This window comes from Microdochium trichocladiopsis, assembly GCF_020744255.1.
Source record: "Microdochium trichocladiopsis strain MPI-CAGE-CH-0230 chromosome Unknown B0I36scaffold_3, whole genome shotgun sequence".
NCBI classification, from domain to species: Eukaryota; Fungi; Ascomycota; class Sordariomycetes; order Xylariales; family Microdochiaceae; genus Microdochium; species Microdochium trichocladiopsis.
The window spans coordinates 1,371,708-1,385,730 of NW_025763546.1; the positions used below are offsets into that span (position 1 = coordinate 1,371,708).

Genomic DNA, 14,023 nt, shown 5'->3' on the forward strand with positions numbered 1-14,023 from the left:
GCTCGTCATCGAGCAGTGCTGCCAAGCAAAGCAACCATGGTGCGCGGGCGAACCGCGCCGCAGTGAGCACGTCGACTCTGCCAGAGAGCGGATCTCCGCAGTACCAATCGCGTTCGACGATCTCATCCGCGGTCATGGCCGATATTGATTATTCCACGTCTCCTGAACGCTACGTCGCGCGCTCGCAGCTGTGCTCATCACCAGTTCCTGACAAGATGAGCAGGATGACCAAAAGCAAATCCGGAAGCGGCGGGGACCTTCGTGTTAAGCCCGAACAGCAAGAGAGGATGCAAGGCACCCGGGGCAGCGCCGCCACAAAGAGCAGCCCGAAGGCTGCTACCACACCGGTCAAGTCTTCGCCTCTGAAAATTCGCCTCAACCGCATCACGGTACGCTCGGCACCTTCGTCGCCGTTCGCGGCCCGGCAGCTCGGCTCGTCGCCGGGGAAGAGGAAGCAGGGCAGTGAGGTTGCTAGTAGCTCTGTGGAGACGGGCTGGAGTCAGTGGGCAGAGCGGGACAAACAGCAGCAGCAACAGCAGCTGGACGGTGCAGACGACGAGGAAGGATCGCCATCAAAGAAGCTGCGATGGGGGAATCTCTCTTGATTTTACGCGCCGGCACGGGTGTTGCGGCGATGCTCAGTTTCCATTGCAGCGCCGACACTCTGCACCAAAACTCAGTGAGGGTATTGAAGAAGGACATCACATATGCGGTGCGTCAGCCACGGGATAGAGGAAGCCGGCAGGTCAACCATTTTGGCACGATAGGATATCCCCCTATGCTCTGGTGAACCCAGAGACTTCTCTTGGAATTTTGGGAGATGGGGGGGCCTGGGCATTCTCAGGTTCTTTTAGTCTAGTGGGAGAAAGTCGGTGGGACAGACTCAGACTTGGAGGCGAAAAGAGGTACATGCATAGGCTCCGGAGGATGCACATCAGGCATAGGGCGCGGAGATGAAGCGGAGGAGACTCATAGACCTGAAATAAGCCTTATTGTAATTTTCTTCACTTACAAGTGGGCTTGCTACCCATCTGGAGATGTAAGACTGATGGCGCATGGTCGCCAAAACAAGAACACGCTAAACGCCCGCCCTGCCTCCGCAAGAATTGGTGCCTACATCTGAGCTATGCACGCGATTTTCCCTGGCTCACACAGAACCACGTCAAAATCGCCCTCAAATGGCCTCACCGAATCATCACTACCTACTACTCAGATTCCTCGTCCGAGGTGTCTTCCTTCTTCTTCCGGCCCCTCTTGACATTCAGCGTTGTCTGCTTTCCCTTGCCACTGCCAGCCGCCGCCGCCGCCGCCTTCTTTCCCGTTGCAGCACCGCTAGTCTTCTTCTCGCCCTTGGCAGACTTGCGGTCGACCTGCTCCTGTATGCGGCCTCTCTCGCCAGCACCCTTGGCGTGGAGCTCAGCCTCGAGAGTCTTGAAGTCGTCGCTCTCGGGGTCCATGCCAATCAGGCTCTCGAGCAGCTTGATCTCGTCGGCCCAGACCTGCTTGTCCTCGACGGTCTTGCCGTCGGGGCCTTTCCTGTCGATCGGCGTCTCCAGGACCATCGGGAGGCCCTGAAACTTGTCGCAGTTCATGACGTTGTGGAACGCGCGCAGGCCCAGGAACCCCGTGCCAATGTTGGCGTGCAGGTCGCGGTTCGAGCTCAGCGGGGCCTTGCTGTCGTTGAGGTGGAACGCGCGGAGGTACTCGTCGCCCACGACGCGGGAGAAGGCGGACATGGTCTCCTCGAAGGCATCGGGGCTGCGCAGGTCGTGACCCGCGGCAAAGGCGTGGCATGTGTCGATGCACACGCCCACGCGGGCCTTGTCGTCTACGAGCGCGATGATGTCTCGAAGGTCCTCCCACGACGAGCCGATCACGTTGCCCTGCCCGGCCATGTTCTCGAGGACGGTGACCACGGTGCTCGTCGCGGCGTGCGCCTTGTTGAGCTGTGCCGCGATACGCCCGATCGCCTCGGGCCGCGGCTCCCCGTTGGTGTTGCCGGGGTGGAAGTTGTATAGCGTGATTCCCAGGGACTCGCAGCGCTGCAGGTCGTCGAGGAATCCCGTGTAGGCCTGGTCGGCCTTTTCCTTCTCCGCGGCAGCGAGGTTGACCAGGTATGAGCCGTGCGGGAGGCAGTGCTTGTGTGCGTCAAAGCCGTGCTCCTTTGACAGTGTCTTGAATCCTGATAGTGACTCCGGTGTGATCGGTGGGTTTGCCCACTTGCGTTGCGATTTGAGGAAGAGCGCGAAAGCGTTGGCGCCGATATGCACCGCATTGCCGACCGAGTTTTGTACACCTGCCAACACAACGATGAGTATTCTTCTACATTGGGAGAAAGCTTTCGGGGTGGGGGAACGTACCTCCTGCACTGCTCACGTGCGCGCCAATGTACATGGCCTTCTTCAGCGCGGTGATTGCCGTCCGCTCAGTGAGAGGCATCGTATCTTCTTCCTTGCCCTTGGTTTTGCGCTTCTTTGGCGCTGGTTTCGAGTCTACAGGCTCCGCCTTCGCCTTGGGGGCTGCCGGTGCTTCCGTGGCCTTCCTCTTGACAGACGCTTTGGTTGTCGTTGTGGTGGTGGTGGTGCTACTTGTCGTTGTCGTCAACTTGACATCAACTTCTTCAGTTTCCACGACAGCAGGTTTCCTTGCGACCCTCGCCGCTGGCTTCTTCCTTTCTGCAAGCACCTCTTGCTTCTCTACTTTGGCGACTGCGAGGGGAGCCTTCTGCCGGGCTGACTGACGAGGGGGCATGGCTGCGTATACACAATTGTACTGAGCCCAATGCTTGTGTAACTGGTTGTTCAACTTCCAACGGCAGCTTGTATGTGGCAATTCGAGGGCTTCGAAACTTGCAAACCACAAACCGCTTGTTGCGAGCGTCAAGTCATGATGAAATTGATGCCAGTTCAAGGCTAGCCTCCACCTCAAACGCGGTCCATCGCGCGCCCCAACTAGGTTAGCGTGGCGCGCTGTCACGTGGTGATAAGTGCTTAGTCATCTTCCACTTTATCTCGTCAAAGTGCACCCGGGCAGGGCAGGATAGAGTTGGTCACGTCGCTGCTGATGAAAATATGGAATGCTTGAGCACAGTCTTTGCTGACATCAAACACATCGGATGCACAGTGCAGCGGACCTGCAAGTTTGTACTTGAGTTTGCGCCGGGATTTGCCATCCTTGAATTGCCACATTGTGTTACTCCGCCCAGTGCTCAGTACAGAGCAATGGCAATGCAAGCTTGACGTGGAACTGGCAGTTTCTGGTCTTTGGCGACCAACCACTCCAAGGTTGACCTGTGCTCATCCACAGTGTACGAGCATGTCGGCCAATAGGAGAAGCCGGATCTTTCTTCTAGCCCGAGAGCCAAGATGGCCGCACAACGTCTCTCTAGATACCCGCTGAGCGACTGCGCACAAAACATCGGGAACACGCCCCAGGATATGCGTGCTGGTCAGATTGGGAAACGAGTCACGCGAGCAGAGAGCAGGCTTTGCAGAAATGGGCGTCCTTGGCGTGCGTCGCGCTGTTGTGCCAAGACGGGCCAAGGCGGCTGGGACTGGGCCTCCAAGATGCTGGGCAGGCTTGACAAAAGCTTCCACCGACCTCTGTCGCGGAACATGAAGGAGACGCCATCTGCACCCAAACGCTTCTGCGAGGCATGCAGAGCTGAATCTTGGTATCATTGAACTGGCGCGAGCTTGAAGAATCCATGAGACCCTTTGGATTTCTGCAGACGCGTCGGGGAAGCCCCGTACGGAGGCAAAGGCGACCGCACGTGCCCCCTTGCTGCTTTGGGCAGTGCGAAAATGCGGCTTGGGGAGGGGGATGCACTGGCAGTGCCGCAAAACCGGCGGGGACACAGATACACCTGGGCAGTCTCACGACCAGATGCATGCTCGACTCGACCCCGCCTCGTCGGGACGAGCATCGTCCGAGGGCGGCTTGCTGGCCAAGCTCCTGAGCACGTGTTGGCTTTGCGCGTAGGAGAGTGGAGGTCTCGAGGCGGGCACGCAGAGCAAAGCCACCCAGTGTACGCAGGAGCACAGCATGCAGGAAGGGAACCTTCGAAGGTGCTGCCCGGCTCTGGACCCAGGCAATTCCACAATGGGCGGGTCCAAAGACAGACAATCCCCCAGGATCATGCGAGGCGGCGAAGAGCCGAGTCGAGTCGAGGTCACAATGTCCACAAGTCTGTGGTGGATGCCGCCCACTCGAACCCACGGGGCGACCGAATCGGCTCGACTTTGCAGAGGGGTTGGAGGCCACCAGCACACCAGACTTGTGCTCAGCCTCAGGCCGCTTGGTTGTCAACAAGCGTCTTTGCCCACATTTCATGGTACCTAAGTCCTAGCTACCTAAAGTAGGTAGGCACATCGACACTGTCTCGGTCAAGATCTGGGCAAGCCAAGAACCGTCAGATAGACAGCGAGAAACACTTGACAGGTCAACCGACGAGGCCTGGATGTCGCGGATGCTGCAAAGCTTGGGTGTCATGTCGGCCGCCCTTCTGCCCTTTGGCAAGGCCGGCACTTAGACGACAGGTGCGCCCCAGGAAATAACTTCGCAGTATGGCGGAGAGCTGGAGGTGATGCAGCAGGGTGCCAGGGGCCCGGGCGTGGTCGACCCCAGAAAACCATACAGACCCGATTGAGGACACACGTGGGTGAATTGGGGGTTGTGATTGGCTGCGGCCGAGGACTGCCACTTGAGCAGATCGCGCAAGTGCTCGTGTGCCTGCTGCAGGCGAGCGGGCACAAACCTGCGAAGTGTGGGCGGGCGGCGGCATGGCGTCAGGGCTTGAAAGGTCCCTGCCGGGTCTAGCGTGCCACGCCCCACCAGCGCCGCAGACTCGGCACTACTCGAGCTTCTCGCAAGACATGGAACCCCGAGTGGGCAAGAAAGCAGCAGGAAAAAAAAAACCTTCGACGCCGCAAGCGCAGAGGGCCTGCCGCGGCGGCAACCCACGGCTAAAACTCGATTGGGAAGTATCTCGAGTCCCGCCTCCAGCCCGCTGCCCCTCCCGATTGATGCGATGCTACTGCACCCAGACCGTTACCTCTGGTGGAACCGAGCACCGCATGCATACGTTCTGATCAGCAGCACAACGGACGGGCACCGCCGCTGCTGTCCTCGGCCTCTCCTGCCTGGCTCCATCGCAGCTCACTAGCCCCGTCGTTATAAGTCGACACGGCCGTCCTGCCCTTCCTCATCCTTCTCCCTTCTTGCTGTGTTGTGCTGTGCTGCCCCCTCCCAGTCCACACCCAAAGTCGTGGAAGCTCGCCCCCGAGCCTCTCCATCCTTCACATTCCTTGCTCTTCTCTCCGCTGCCAGAGCAGTCACTCGTGCGGACACGCACGACCGTACCCATCATGTCGCCCTTCTCGAACCGCAACAAGGACGACATCCCCATCGGCGAGATCCCCGCTCCCGACGGCCCCGTCCTCAGCAGCGGCGACAGCGCTCAGGCCAACCTCGCCAGCGCCTACGCCTCCGAATATGAGCGCCAGATCTTCCGTCAGCTCACTCAGCCCGATGATTCCTACACGGCGGACGGCGTCTACTGGGCCGATCTGCCCCTCGGCAAGCGCCTCAAGTTTGTCAACGAGGTCGACAAGGCCGAGGCCAAGTCTGAATGCCGCAACCTCTGGGCCATGATCAAGGAGGACCCTCTCAGCCCTCTGTCCTGGTACTGGCAGAACGCCATCCTTCCTGGCGCCGGTCTCGGTCTGGAGGGCTACGTCCTCTTCTCCATTGGAAACCTCGAGCCTCTCTTTGCTGCTGTCTGGCCGCAATGCTGGGGCAAGAACCCTACGGAGTGCAGCAAGAACTGGACCGCCTCCGTGACCTACCTCGAGGTCGTTGGTATCATGGTCGGCCAAGTCGTCGTCGGTGTAAGTTCTTTCGGCCCCGTGATCAGTGGGTACTAGCAAACATGGCTGACCGCGTATTTCATTTGGCAGATCATGGGAGATTGGATTGGTCGCCGTTGGGGCCTGATCCAGGATGCGCTCATCATGTTGCTCGGTCTCATTATGCTGACCGCCGCCTGGGGCACCAGCCTCGAGAACTGGGTCATCCTCTACGGATGGTGCCTGTTCATTTACGGACTCGGCGTTGGTGGCGAGTATCCAATTACCGCCACTGCATCCATGGAGAACGCTGTTGCTTCTGGCAAGCTCTCGACCCGCGAGGACCGTCTCCACCGTGGCCGCAAGGTCACTTTGGCTTTCCTGATGCAGGGTTGGGGTCAGTTTGTCAACCAGGTCCTCCTCATTATCCTGCTCGTCATCTTCAACCGCGGCAGTGGCGCTCCTCCCTACCTTGAGAGCGCTGCTCAGTACACCCTGCGCATCTCGTTCGGTATTCCGGCCCTCGGCACGCTCTGGCTGGCCTACTACCGTACCTGGAAGATCAAGCACGCCAGCAAGCACCTGGACAAGGCGAAGAAGAAGGCCAATGTCACTGGCTACGACGTCAAGTCCATGAAGCTCACCTTGAGCCACTTTGGTGGTCGCCTCTTGGCTACCGCCGGCACGTGGTTCTGCAATGACGTCTTTTTCTACGGCAACAAGCTCTTCCAGGGCCAGTTCATTTCCGTCATTGCTGACAACCCGGACTCGGTCGTCACAAAGTGGACCTGGAACCTCATCAACGTTGTGGTATCTCTTGCTGGCTACTACTGCGCGTCCATGCTCATTGACCACAAGCTGTACGGCCGCAAGCTTATGCAGCAGGTCGGCTTCGCCATGTGCTTCATCATGTTCGTCATCCCGGCCTTCAACTACAAGTACTACACCTCGCCTGCTGGCGTGCACGCCTTCCAGGCCATGTACTTCCTATCCTCGTTCTTCAACCAGTTTGGCCCCAACTCGGTCACCTTCCTCGTCGCTGGCGAAGTCTTCCCCACCCAGATCCGCGCCAGTGCCCACGGCTTCTCTGCCATGATTGGCAAGGCCGGCGCTCTCCTGGCTTCTGTCCTGTATAACTACATCGACACCCAGACCAAGTTCTACGTCGTTCCCTGGTTCGGTCTTGCGGGTATGCTCATGACCTGGCTGTGGCTTCCTGACACCACCGGTCTCGACCTCAAGGAGCAGGAGCGCCGCTGGCAGTACATCCTGGACGGCCGTGCCGAGCAGTACCACGGAATCGCCATCCACCCTACCCATCTCTCCGTTTGGGAGCGATGGACAGGTGTTGGTCGCAGCTACCACCCCGATCTTGACGTCAAGGCCAAGATTCGGGACCTGCGTGCCGACTGGGAGGAGCGCGAGGCTACTCGTGGTACCGACGAGGCTGGTCCCGTCGATCTGGATGATGATTACACTGAGGACATTGACAACTATTTCCGTGGTACAACTAGTGGCAAGGGTCCTGTTCTCTCTGAGAAGAAGGGCAAAGCCAACAGTAGTGACGGCTCCGTGGAGCAGGAGAAGCTGTTCGTGTCCAAGGAGGAGCAATCACAGTAAGGGACACGGGAGACGGAATGATAATTTTACATAAGCACAAAAGTATTGCTTTCTCGGCATTGCATAGCGACACATGATACATGAAATGAGACATGTTTGAAGTTCAAAATTATTCAACGAGCCCACCGTGCCTACCGATATTGACTGAAGTGATCGTGGTTCAAGAGAGCTGGGCGTCATCACCAGAGCTCCTGAAATTGTTCATGCGAACCTACCTGAGAAAGCAGCTGTCTTCTGTTGCTCGCATGGGGGTGTGTGCGCGCTTCTAGAGCCTTGCCGAGGTGCACATTGTGAAATTCGGCTGGGGAGGCGGGTGTTACACCAAGACAGCCCGATGAGAGGGAGACACAGCAGCACTTTGGGAGCCAAGCCTGTGTCCATGGGCAAAAGCTTGGAATACCTGGTACGGAACTGACGGACGCAAAGGGAATTTCGCGAGGCGACTTATCCACAAAGAATCACGTGGTGCGTGATTCCCTAATACACGATTCCTGAACAGTTGTTGCTGCGAGGCTTCGGAAATACAGTTAGTTGATCGCCTGGGAGATGGATGCTTCTGGCTGCATGCATGCATCTGCTTGCAAGGGTCGAGCGAGAGCCTGTTTGAAGTCGCAGTGTGGCGCCACACTGTGGCTGACTCACACGCCGCGCCTTGGAGCGCGCGGGTCCAGGCGCGGATCTGACCCGCTCCTTGCCTGTTGCGATGTACAATCTTAGGGCGCCGCGCATTTTTCAGCCTCATTGATTGCACAGCAGTGGAACGACCACCCATCCCAACCATCCATCCTCGCAGCAATCCAGCTCCCACCATCGTTCATCCTGGCACACGATCTCACTCATCTCATCTCCCACGATCGCACACACTGCCAGGCATCTACAGAAGCCATTTCCGCACCTCTAGACACCGCCCAAGCCGCACCCAGCCAGAAGACATCCATCCCCTTAGGCAGAGCCGCTTCGCACCATCGACCAGCGACCGACCACTTCTATGCGCAAGACCGTTATGAACGCTCCCGACTGCGTTGACCACCATGTCGGACGCTGACTTCGAGACGATCCAGAAGCTCCAGCGTGAGCGCAACGAGGCGGCAGCGGCCAGAAAGGGAGGCGGCAGCTCGCGCTTCGACTCGTCGACGCAGCGCGCAGACACCACCAGGCAGAAGCTGACCGACTCGGGCGACACGGAGCTCTACGATGCCGGCGGCGACAAGTACTCGGGCTACCTGACGTCGATCCCCGCTGGCGACGATGGCGGCGACGACGACGAAGAGATGGAGGGTGCGGACGGCTCCCGGCGCCTCGTGGGCCAGTACACGGCGAGCCGGGCGCAGATCGACGAGTTCGCGCGTGGCAGCGGCGTCGAGGAGGACGACCCGTTTGCGGGCAGGGGAGAGAACAGCACGCGCATCGTCGACCGCGAGACCGACTACCAGAAACGACGGTTCGACCGCGTCCTCACGCCCACGCGCGCCGATGCCTTTGCTGCTAATCGCCAGGCAGGCGCATCGGCCGGCGAAAACGCCAATGGCGGCGGCGACACCTACCGTGATGTGATGGAGAGGCGAGAGCTCGAGAGGGAGGAGGAGCGCGTGCGGCGCGCTATCCAGGCCAAGCGCGAGGGCAAAGAGGAGGACGGCGATGTCGTGCACCACGCGCCGACGCTACAGAATGGAGAGGCCAATGGTGACAAAGAGAACGCCGATGCTGGCTCGACTGAGGCTGTCGCCGCCACACGGAAGCGCAAGAAGAGATGGGATGTGGCTACCACGGCCGTGGACGAGCCTACAGCCGGGGCTGAGGACACCAAGACCAAACGGTCGCGGTGGGATCAGGCTCCCGCTCTGCCAGGCCCTCCCGGTGCTGATGCCTCCAAGAAGCGTTCTCGGTGGGATCAAGCGCCCTCGGCGACCCCAGTTGGCGTCAGTGGCCTGGCCACCCCGATGCACACCTCTCAGCTGGGCGCGCCCGCCACTGGACTCGAAACGGCTTCAATGCCCGGTGTTCTGAGTGAAGAGGAGCTCGATCTCATCCTGCCGGGCACCGAGCAAGGCTTCAAGATCGTCGAGCCGCCAGAGGGATTCACAGGCGGGCAGCCGCCCATCCACCGCGTGGCCGCCACGCCGCTTCCCGCCAACTACAGCGGCTTCATGATTCAGGACCCTGACAGCGGACGGGTGGGACAGAACCAGATGCCCAAAGAGATCCCTGGAGTTGGAGATCTGCAATTTTTCAAGGCTGAGGACATGGCATACTTTGGCAAGCTCACAGATGGTGCTGACGAGAACAGTCTGTCCGTGGAAGAGCTTAAGGAGAGAAAGATCATGAGATTGCTGCTCAAGGTCAAGAATGGCACTCCGCCAATGCGCAAGACCGCGCTTCGCCAGCTGACCGACAATGCCCGCAACTTTGGCGCCGGCGCCCTGTTCAACCAGATCCTCCCGCTACTGATGGAGAAGTCTCTCGAGGACCAGGAGCGCCACTTGCTCGTCAAGGTCATCGATCGTGTCCTGTACAAGCTTGATGACCTGGTCCGGCCATATGTCCACAAGATCTTGGTCGTCATCGAGCCGCTTCTTATTGACCAGGACTACTACGCCAGAGTGGAGGGTCGGACGATTATTTCGAACTTGAGTAAGGCTGCCGGTCTCGCCACAATGATTAGTACCATGCGTCCAGATATCGATCACGTGGACGAATACGTGCGAAACACCACAGCGCGTGCCTTTGCTGTCGTCGCCTCGGCATTGGGCATACCGGCCCTGCTCCCTTTCCTGCGAGCAGTCTGTCGAAGCAAGAAGTCATGGCAGGCGCGTCACACGGGTGTCAAGATTGTGCAGCAGATACCTATCCTTATGGGATGTGCTATTCTGCCACATTTGAAGGGACTCGTGGACTGCATCGGACCCAACCTAAACGACGAACAGACAAAGGTCCGCACGGTGACGGCGCTTGCGATCGCCGCGCTCGCCGAGGCGGCCAACCCTTACGGTATCGAGAGCTTTGACGACATTCTCAACCCGCTGTGGACTGGTGCTCGCAAGCAGCGCGGCAAGAGTTTGGCGGCGTACCTCAAGGCTGTTGGTTACATTGTGCCTCTGATGGACGAGGAATACGCCAACTACTATACCAGTCAGATCATGGAGATTCTGCTGCGAGAGTTTTCGTCGCCCGACGAGGAGATGCGCAAGGTTGTCCTACAGGCCATTTCCAAGTGCTCGCAGGTCGATGGTGTGACGGCCGGCTATCTGAAGGAGCACGTTCTGGACGAGTTCTTCAAGAGCTTCTGGGTCAGGAGGATGGCTCTCGACAAGCGCAATTATCGCCAAGTCGTTGAGACGACGGTCGACCTTGGCCAGAAGGTGGGCGTGAGCGAGATTCTTGAGCGCATCGTCAACAGTCTCAAGGACGAGAGCGAGGCGTATCGCAAGATGACCGTGGAGACGGTGGAGAAGGTGGTCGCCGGTCTCGGCGCGGCCGATATTGGCGAGCGCCTCGAGGAGCGCCTGATTGATGGCATTCTGCACTCCTTTCAGGAGCAGAGCGTCGAGGATATTGTCATGCTCAACGGGTTTGGCACAGTGGTCAACGCGCTTGGCAGTCGATGCAAGCCGTACTTGCCACAGATTGTCAGTACTATCCTGTGGAGGCTCAACAACAAGTCTCCCACCGTGCGGCAGCAAGCTGCCGACCTCATTTCACGCATCGCGATGGTGATGAAGCAGTGCGGCGAAGATGCCCTCATGGGTAAGCTCAGCGTTGTCCTTTACGAGTACCTCGGTGAAGAGTACCCCGAGGTCCTGGGCTCCATCATCGGAGCTCTGCGGTCCATTGTCACCGTGGTTGGCATCAGCGAGGTGCGGCCGCCGATCCGAGACCTGCTGCCTCGACTCACGCCCATCCTGCGCAATCGTCACGAAAAGGTGCAGGAGAACACAATCGACCTCGTCGGCCGTATCGCGGATCGCGGGCCGGAGAGCGTCAACGCGCGAGAGTGGATGCGCATCTGCTTCGAGCTGCTCGACATGCTCAAGGCGCACAAGAAGGGCATCCGGCGCGCAGCCAACAACACGTTCGGCTTCATCGCCAAGGCCATCGGCCCGCAGGATGTCCTGGCGACGCTGCTTAACAACCTGCGCGTGCAGGAGCGTCAGTCGCGAGTGTGTACCGCCGTCGCCATCGGCATCGTCGCCGAGACGTGCGCGCCCTTCACCGTGCTGCCGGCGCTCATGAACGAGTACCGCGTGCCCGAGCTCAACGTGCAGAACGGCATCCTGAAATCCATGTCGTTCCTGTTTGAGTACATCTCTGAGATGGCAAAGGACTACGTGTACGCCGTGACGCCGCTGCTCGAGGACGCCCTGATCGACCGCGACCAGGTGCACCGCCAGACCGCGGCGTCCGTCGTCAAGCACATTGCGCTCGGCGTGGTGGGCCTGGGCTGCGAGGACGCGCTCCTCCACCTGCTCAACCTGCTGTACCCGAACCTGTTCGAGACGAGCCCGCACGTCATCGACCGCATCATCGAGGCCATCGAGGCCGTCCGCGTGGCCATCGGCCCCGGCCTGGTCATGAACTACGTCTGGGCCGGGCTCTTCCACCCGGCGCGCAAGGTGCGCATCCCGTACTGGAGGCTGTACAATGACGCATACGTCGGGCAGGCGGACGCGCTGGTGCCGTACTATCCGAACCTGACGGAGGGGATCGACCGGGGCGAGCTGGCTATTGTGCTGTAGATGTAAAAAGAAAATGGGATCCTTTCTTGTTCTCTCTTCTTGTGTTGGACGGGAGGGCGGACTTGTATGCACAAAGCGGCGTTCTTTAAGTTTATTTCTTCTCTCATGTTTCTATGTAAAGAAAGGCATTGCAGCGAGGCAATGAAGATGAATGGGGGCTAGTCCATCAGAAGGAGCGGGCTTAGCAGCCACATTGGGACTGACTGGCTTTGCGAGGATGGGGGGGGAATAAATATATAATCAGTGTCTTTTGACTGTCCCTGCTCTCACACACACTCTCTGTCTCCTTCTCTAGCTGCTTGCTGCTGTGCCTCTTTACTCTTTATGCATTCTCTCGATCTGCCCTGGCGGGAAATGAAGGCCATGCCATGTCCTATGTTGGTCTCGGGCGATGCGATATGCAACCATCGTCGAGAGCGTCTTGGTCTCTTCTTGTCTCCTCTCGGCTAGCTGCTGCTGCTGCTGCTGCTGCTGTTTTCCTCCCCTGTAGCATCTCACGGCCTTGCTCGAGACCACGGCTGACTCGGACTGTCCTGGTCTTGCCCCTGCCATCGAATAGCCCGCCTTGGAAAGAAGTATCCTGGAAACATGGCGCCCTCGTATCCGGTGGTGATCTCGCCGATATGCTGCACAGGTTGTAGAACAAGCGAATCCGCTGCTGTTGCTGTTCTTCCTTTCTGTCCGACGCCTCAAACATCGCGGCAACAAGCAATCGCAGGATAGAAACACGCGGGAAGAGGAATGGGCACTCATCAAGACTTCACCTCCACACACATACTCACACACACACACACACACACACACACGAGGTCTTGAGGTGGTTCATGGTCCAAGAAATACAGCAGATGAGGACTTCGTTCCGTCACACTCTCCCACCTCCTTTACCCCAGCCTACTTCAGGGGCGCCGAAAGACACGCGAGATCCTAATCCAGGATCAGCAGAGTAATAGACAATATGGTGCGGCCGAACAGAGGGAGGAGGAGGAGGAGGAGGAGGAGGAGGAGGAGGAGGAGGAGGAGGAGGAGGAGGAGGAGGAGCCCCCAACCCGCCGAACAAGCTGAGAATAGTCTCTCACGCATTCTTTCAGCTGTTGTCCTTATTGTTCGGCCCTGCTACTACTACTTTTACTGCCATCTATTGCTCTGATGCATGCCTACTTGGTATTATCATGCTTCGAAGGCTCATTGGGCTAGTGGAACTTGATGATGTGCAAAAGTCCTACTGGCTAACTTGTCTCCTCGTTTTTGTTTTGGTTGTTATTCTTGTTGGCAGCAATTGCGCTGTGGGCAAACGCCACGAGCGGGAAGCGGCTTCACCTTGGAAACTTCCCCCCGTCATGACGAGGATCAACGGGGATCAGATCTGTCGAGCACGCTGTCCGCGAGAACAAAGAGTGCCCGCCAACACAAGCAGAGAACAGAAGTTTCGAATGCACAGATAAATTCAAAAAGAAGTGCGAAGACAGTTGGGGCTTTTCCTGTAGACTTCTCGCTTCAAGGTACAACTACCTACAGTTGCTTCGTTTATACAGCACCGTGGGCAACTACGGCGGCAAAGCCAGATATCGATGCCGTGAGCGTAGGGAGATTGCCCGGTGGGGTAACTCCTTTTTCCACTGTCACAGTAGTGCATGGGGCTGTAAGCCTTGCGATTCGACAGATCGAGATGATTCCCCGGCGCCGCCAAGGTAACCTGGGGAGGATCACGCTTCTTCTCTGGTATTCAAACACAAGCCATTCGTAAAGGTAAATCATCACAATCAAAGCCATAAGAAGGATGTTTACCGACGAATCAATGACCATGTGCTGCCTCAAAGCGGCCAG

At 58.3% G+C, this 14,023-nt stretch overlaps 4 protein-coding genes across 4 annotated transcripts; 3 read left to right on the top strand and 1 right to left on the bottom strand.

Annotated features, from left to right (window-relative positions):
* Positions 1 to 134: 134 nt before the first annotated feature.
* Positions 135 to 605, top strand: B0I36DRAFT_360428 (uncharacterized protein; the record flags this gene model as incomplete). Its single annotated transcript, XM_046158311.1, has 1 exon — positions 135 to 605. One exon carries the CDS (start codon positions 135 to 137, stop codon positions 603 to 605), a length of 471 nt encoding a protein of 156 aa, XP_046015067.1.
* Positions 606 to 1,205: 600 nt separating this feature from the next.
* On the bottom strand, positions 1,206 to 2,751 carry B0I36DRAFT_360429 (xylose isomerase-like protein; the record flags this gene model as incomplete). Its single annotated transcript, XM_046158312.1, has 2 exons — positions 1,206 to 2,296; positions 2,361 to 2,751. The coding sequence occupies 2 exons, from the start codon at positions 2,749 to 2,751 to the stop codon at positions 1,206 to 1,208; spliced, it is 1,482 nt and encodes a 493-aa protein (XP_046015068.1).
* A 2,446-nt stretch (positions 2,752 to 5,197) lies between these two features.
* On the top strand, positions 5,198 to 7,575 carry B0I36DRAFT_285202 (major facilitator superfamily domain-containing protein). Its single transcript, XM_046151579.1, has 2 exons — positions 5,198 to 5,888; positions 5,958 to 7,575. Exons 1-2 carry the CDS (start codon positions 5,367 to 5,369, stop codon positions 7,464 to 7,466), a joined length of 2,031 nt encoding a protein of 676 aa, XP_046015069.1. The 5' UTR covers positions 5,198 to 5,366; the 3' UTR covers positions 7,467 to 7,575.
* Positions 7,576 to 9,355: 1,780 nt separating this feature from the next.
* On the top strand, positions 9,356 to 12,505 carry B0I36DRAFT_317340 (U2 snRNP component prp10, variant). The gene has a single exon (XM_046153143.1). It carries the CDS (start codon positions 9,407 to 9,409, stop codon positions 12,197 to 12,199), a length of 2,793 nt encoding a protein of 930 aa, XP_046015070.1. The 5' UTR covers positions 9,356 to 9,406; the 3' UTR covers positions 12,200 to 12,505.
* Positions 12,506 to 14,023: the final 1,518 nt, after the last annotated feature.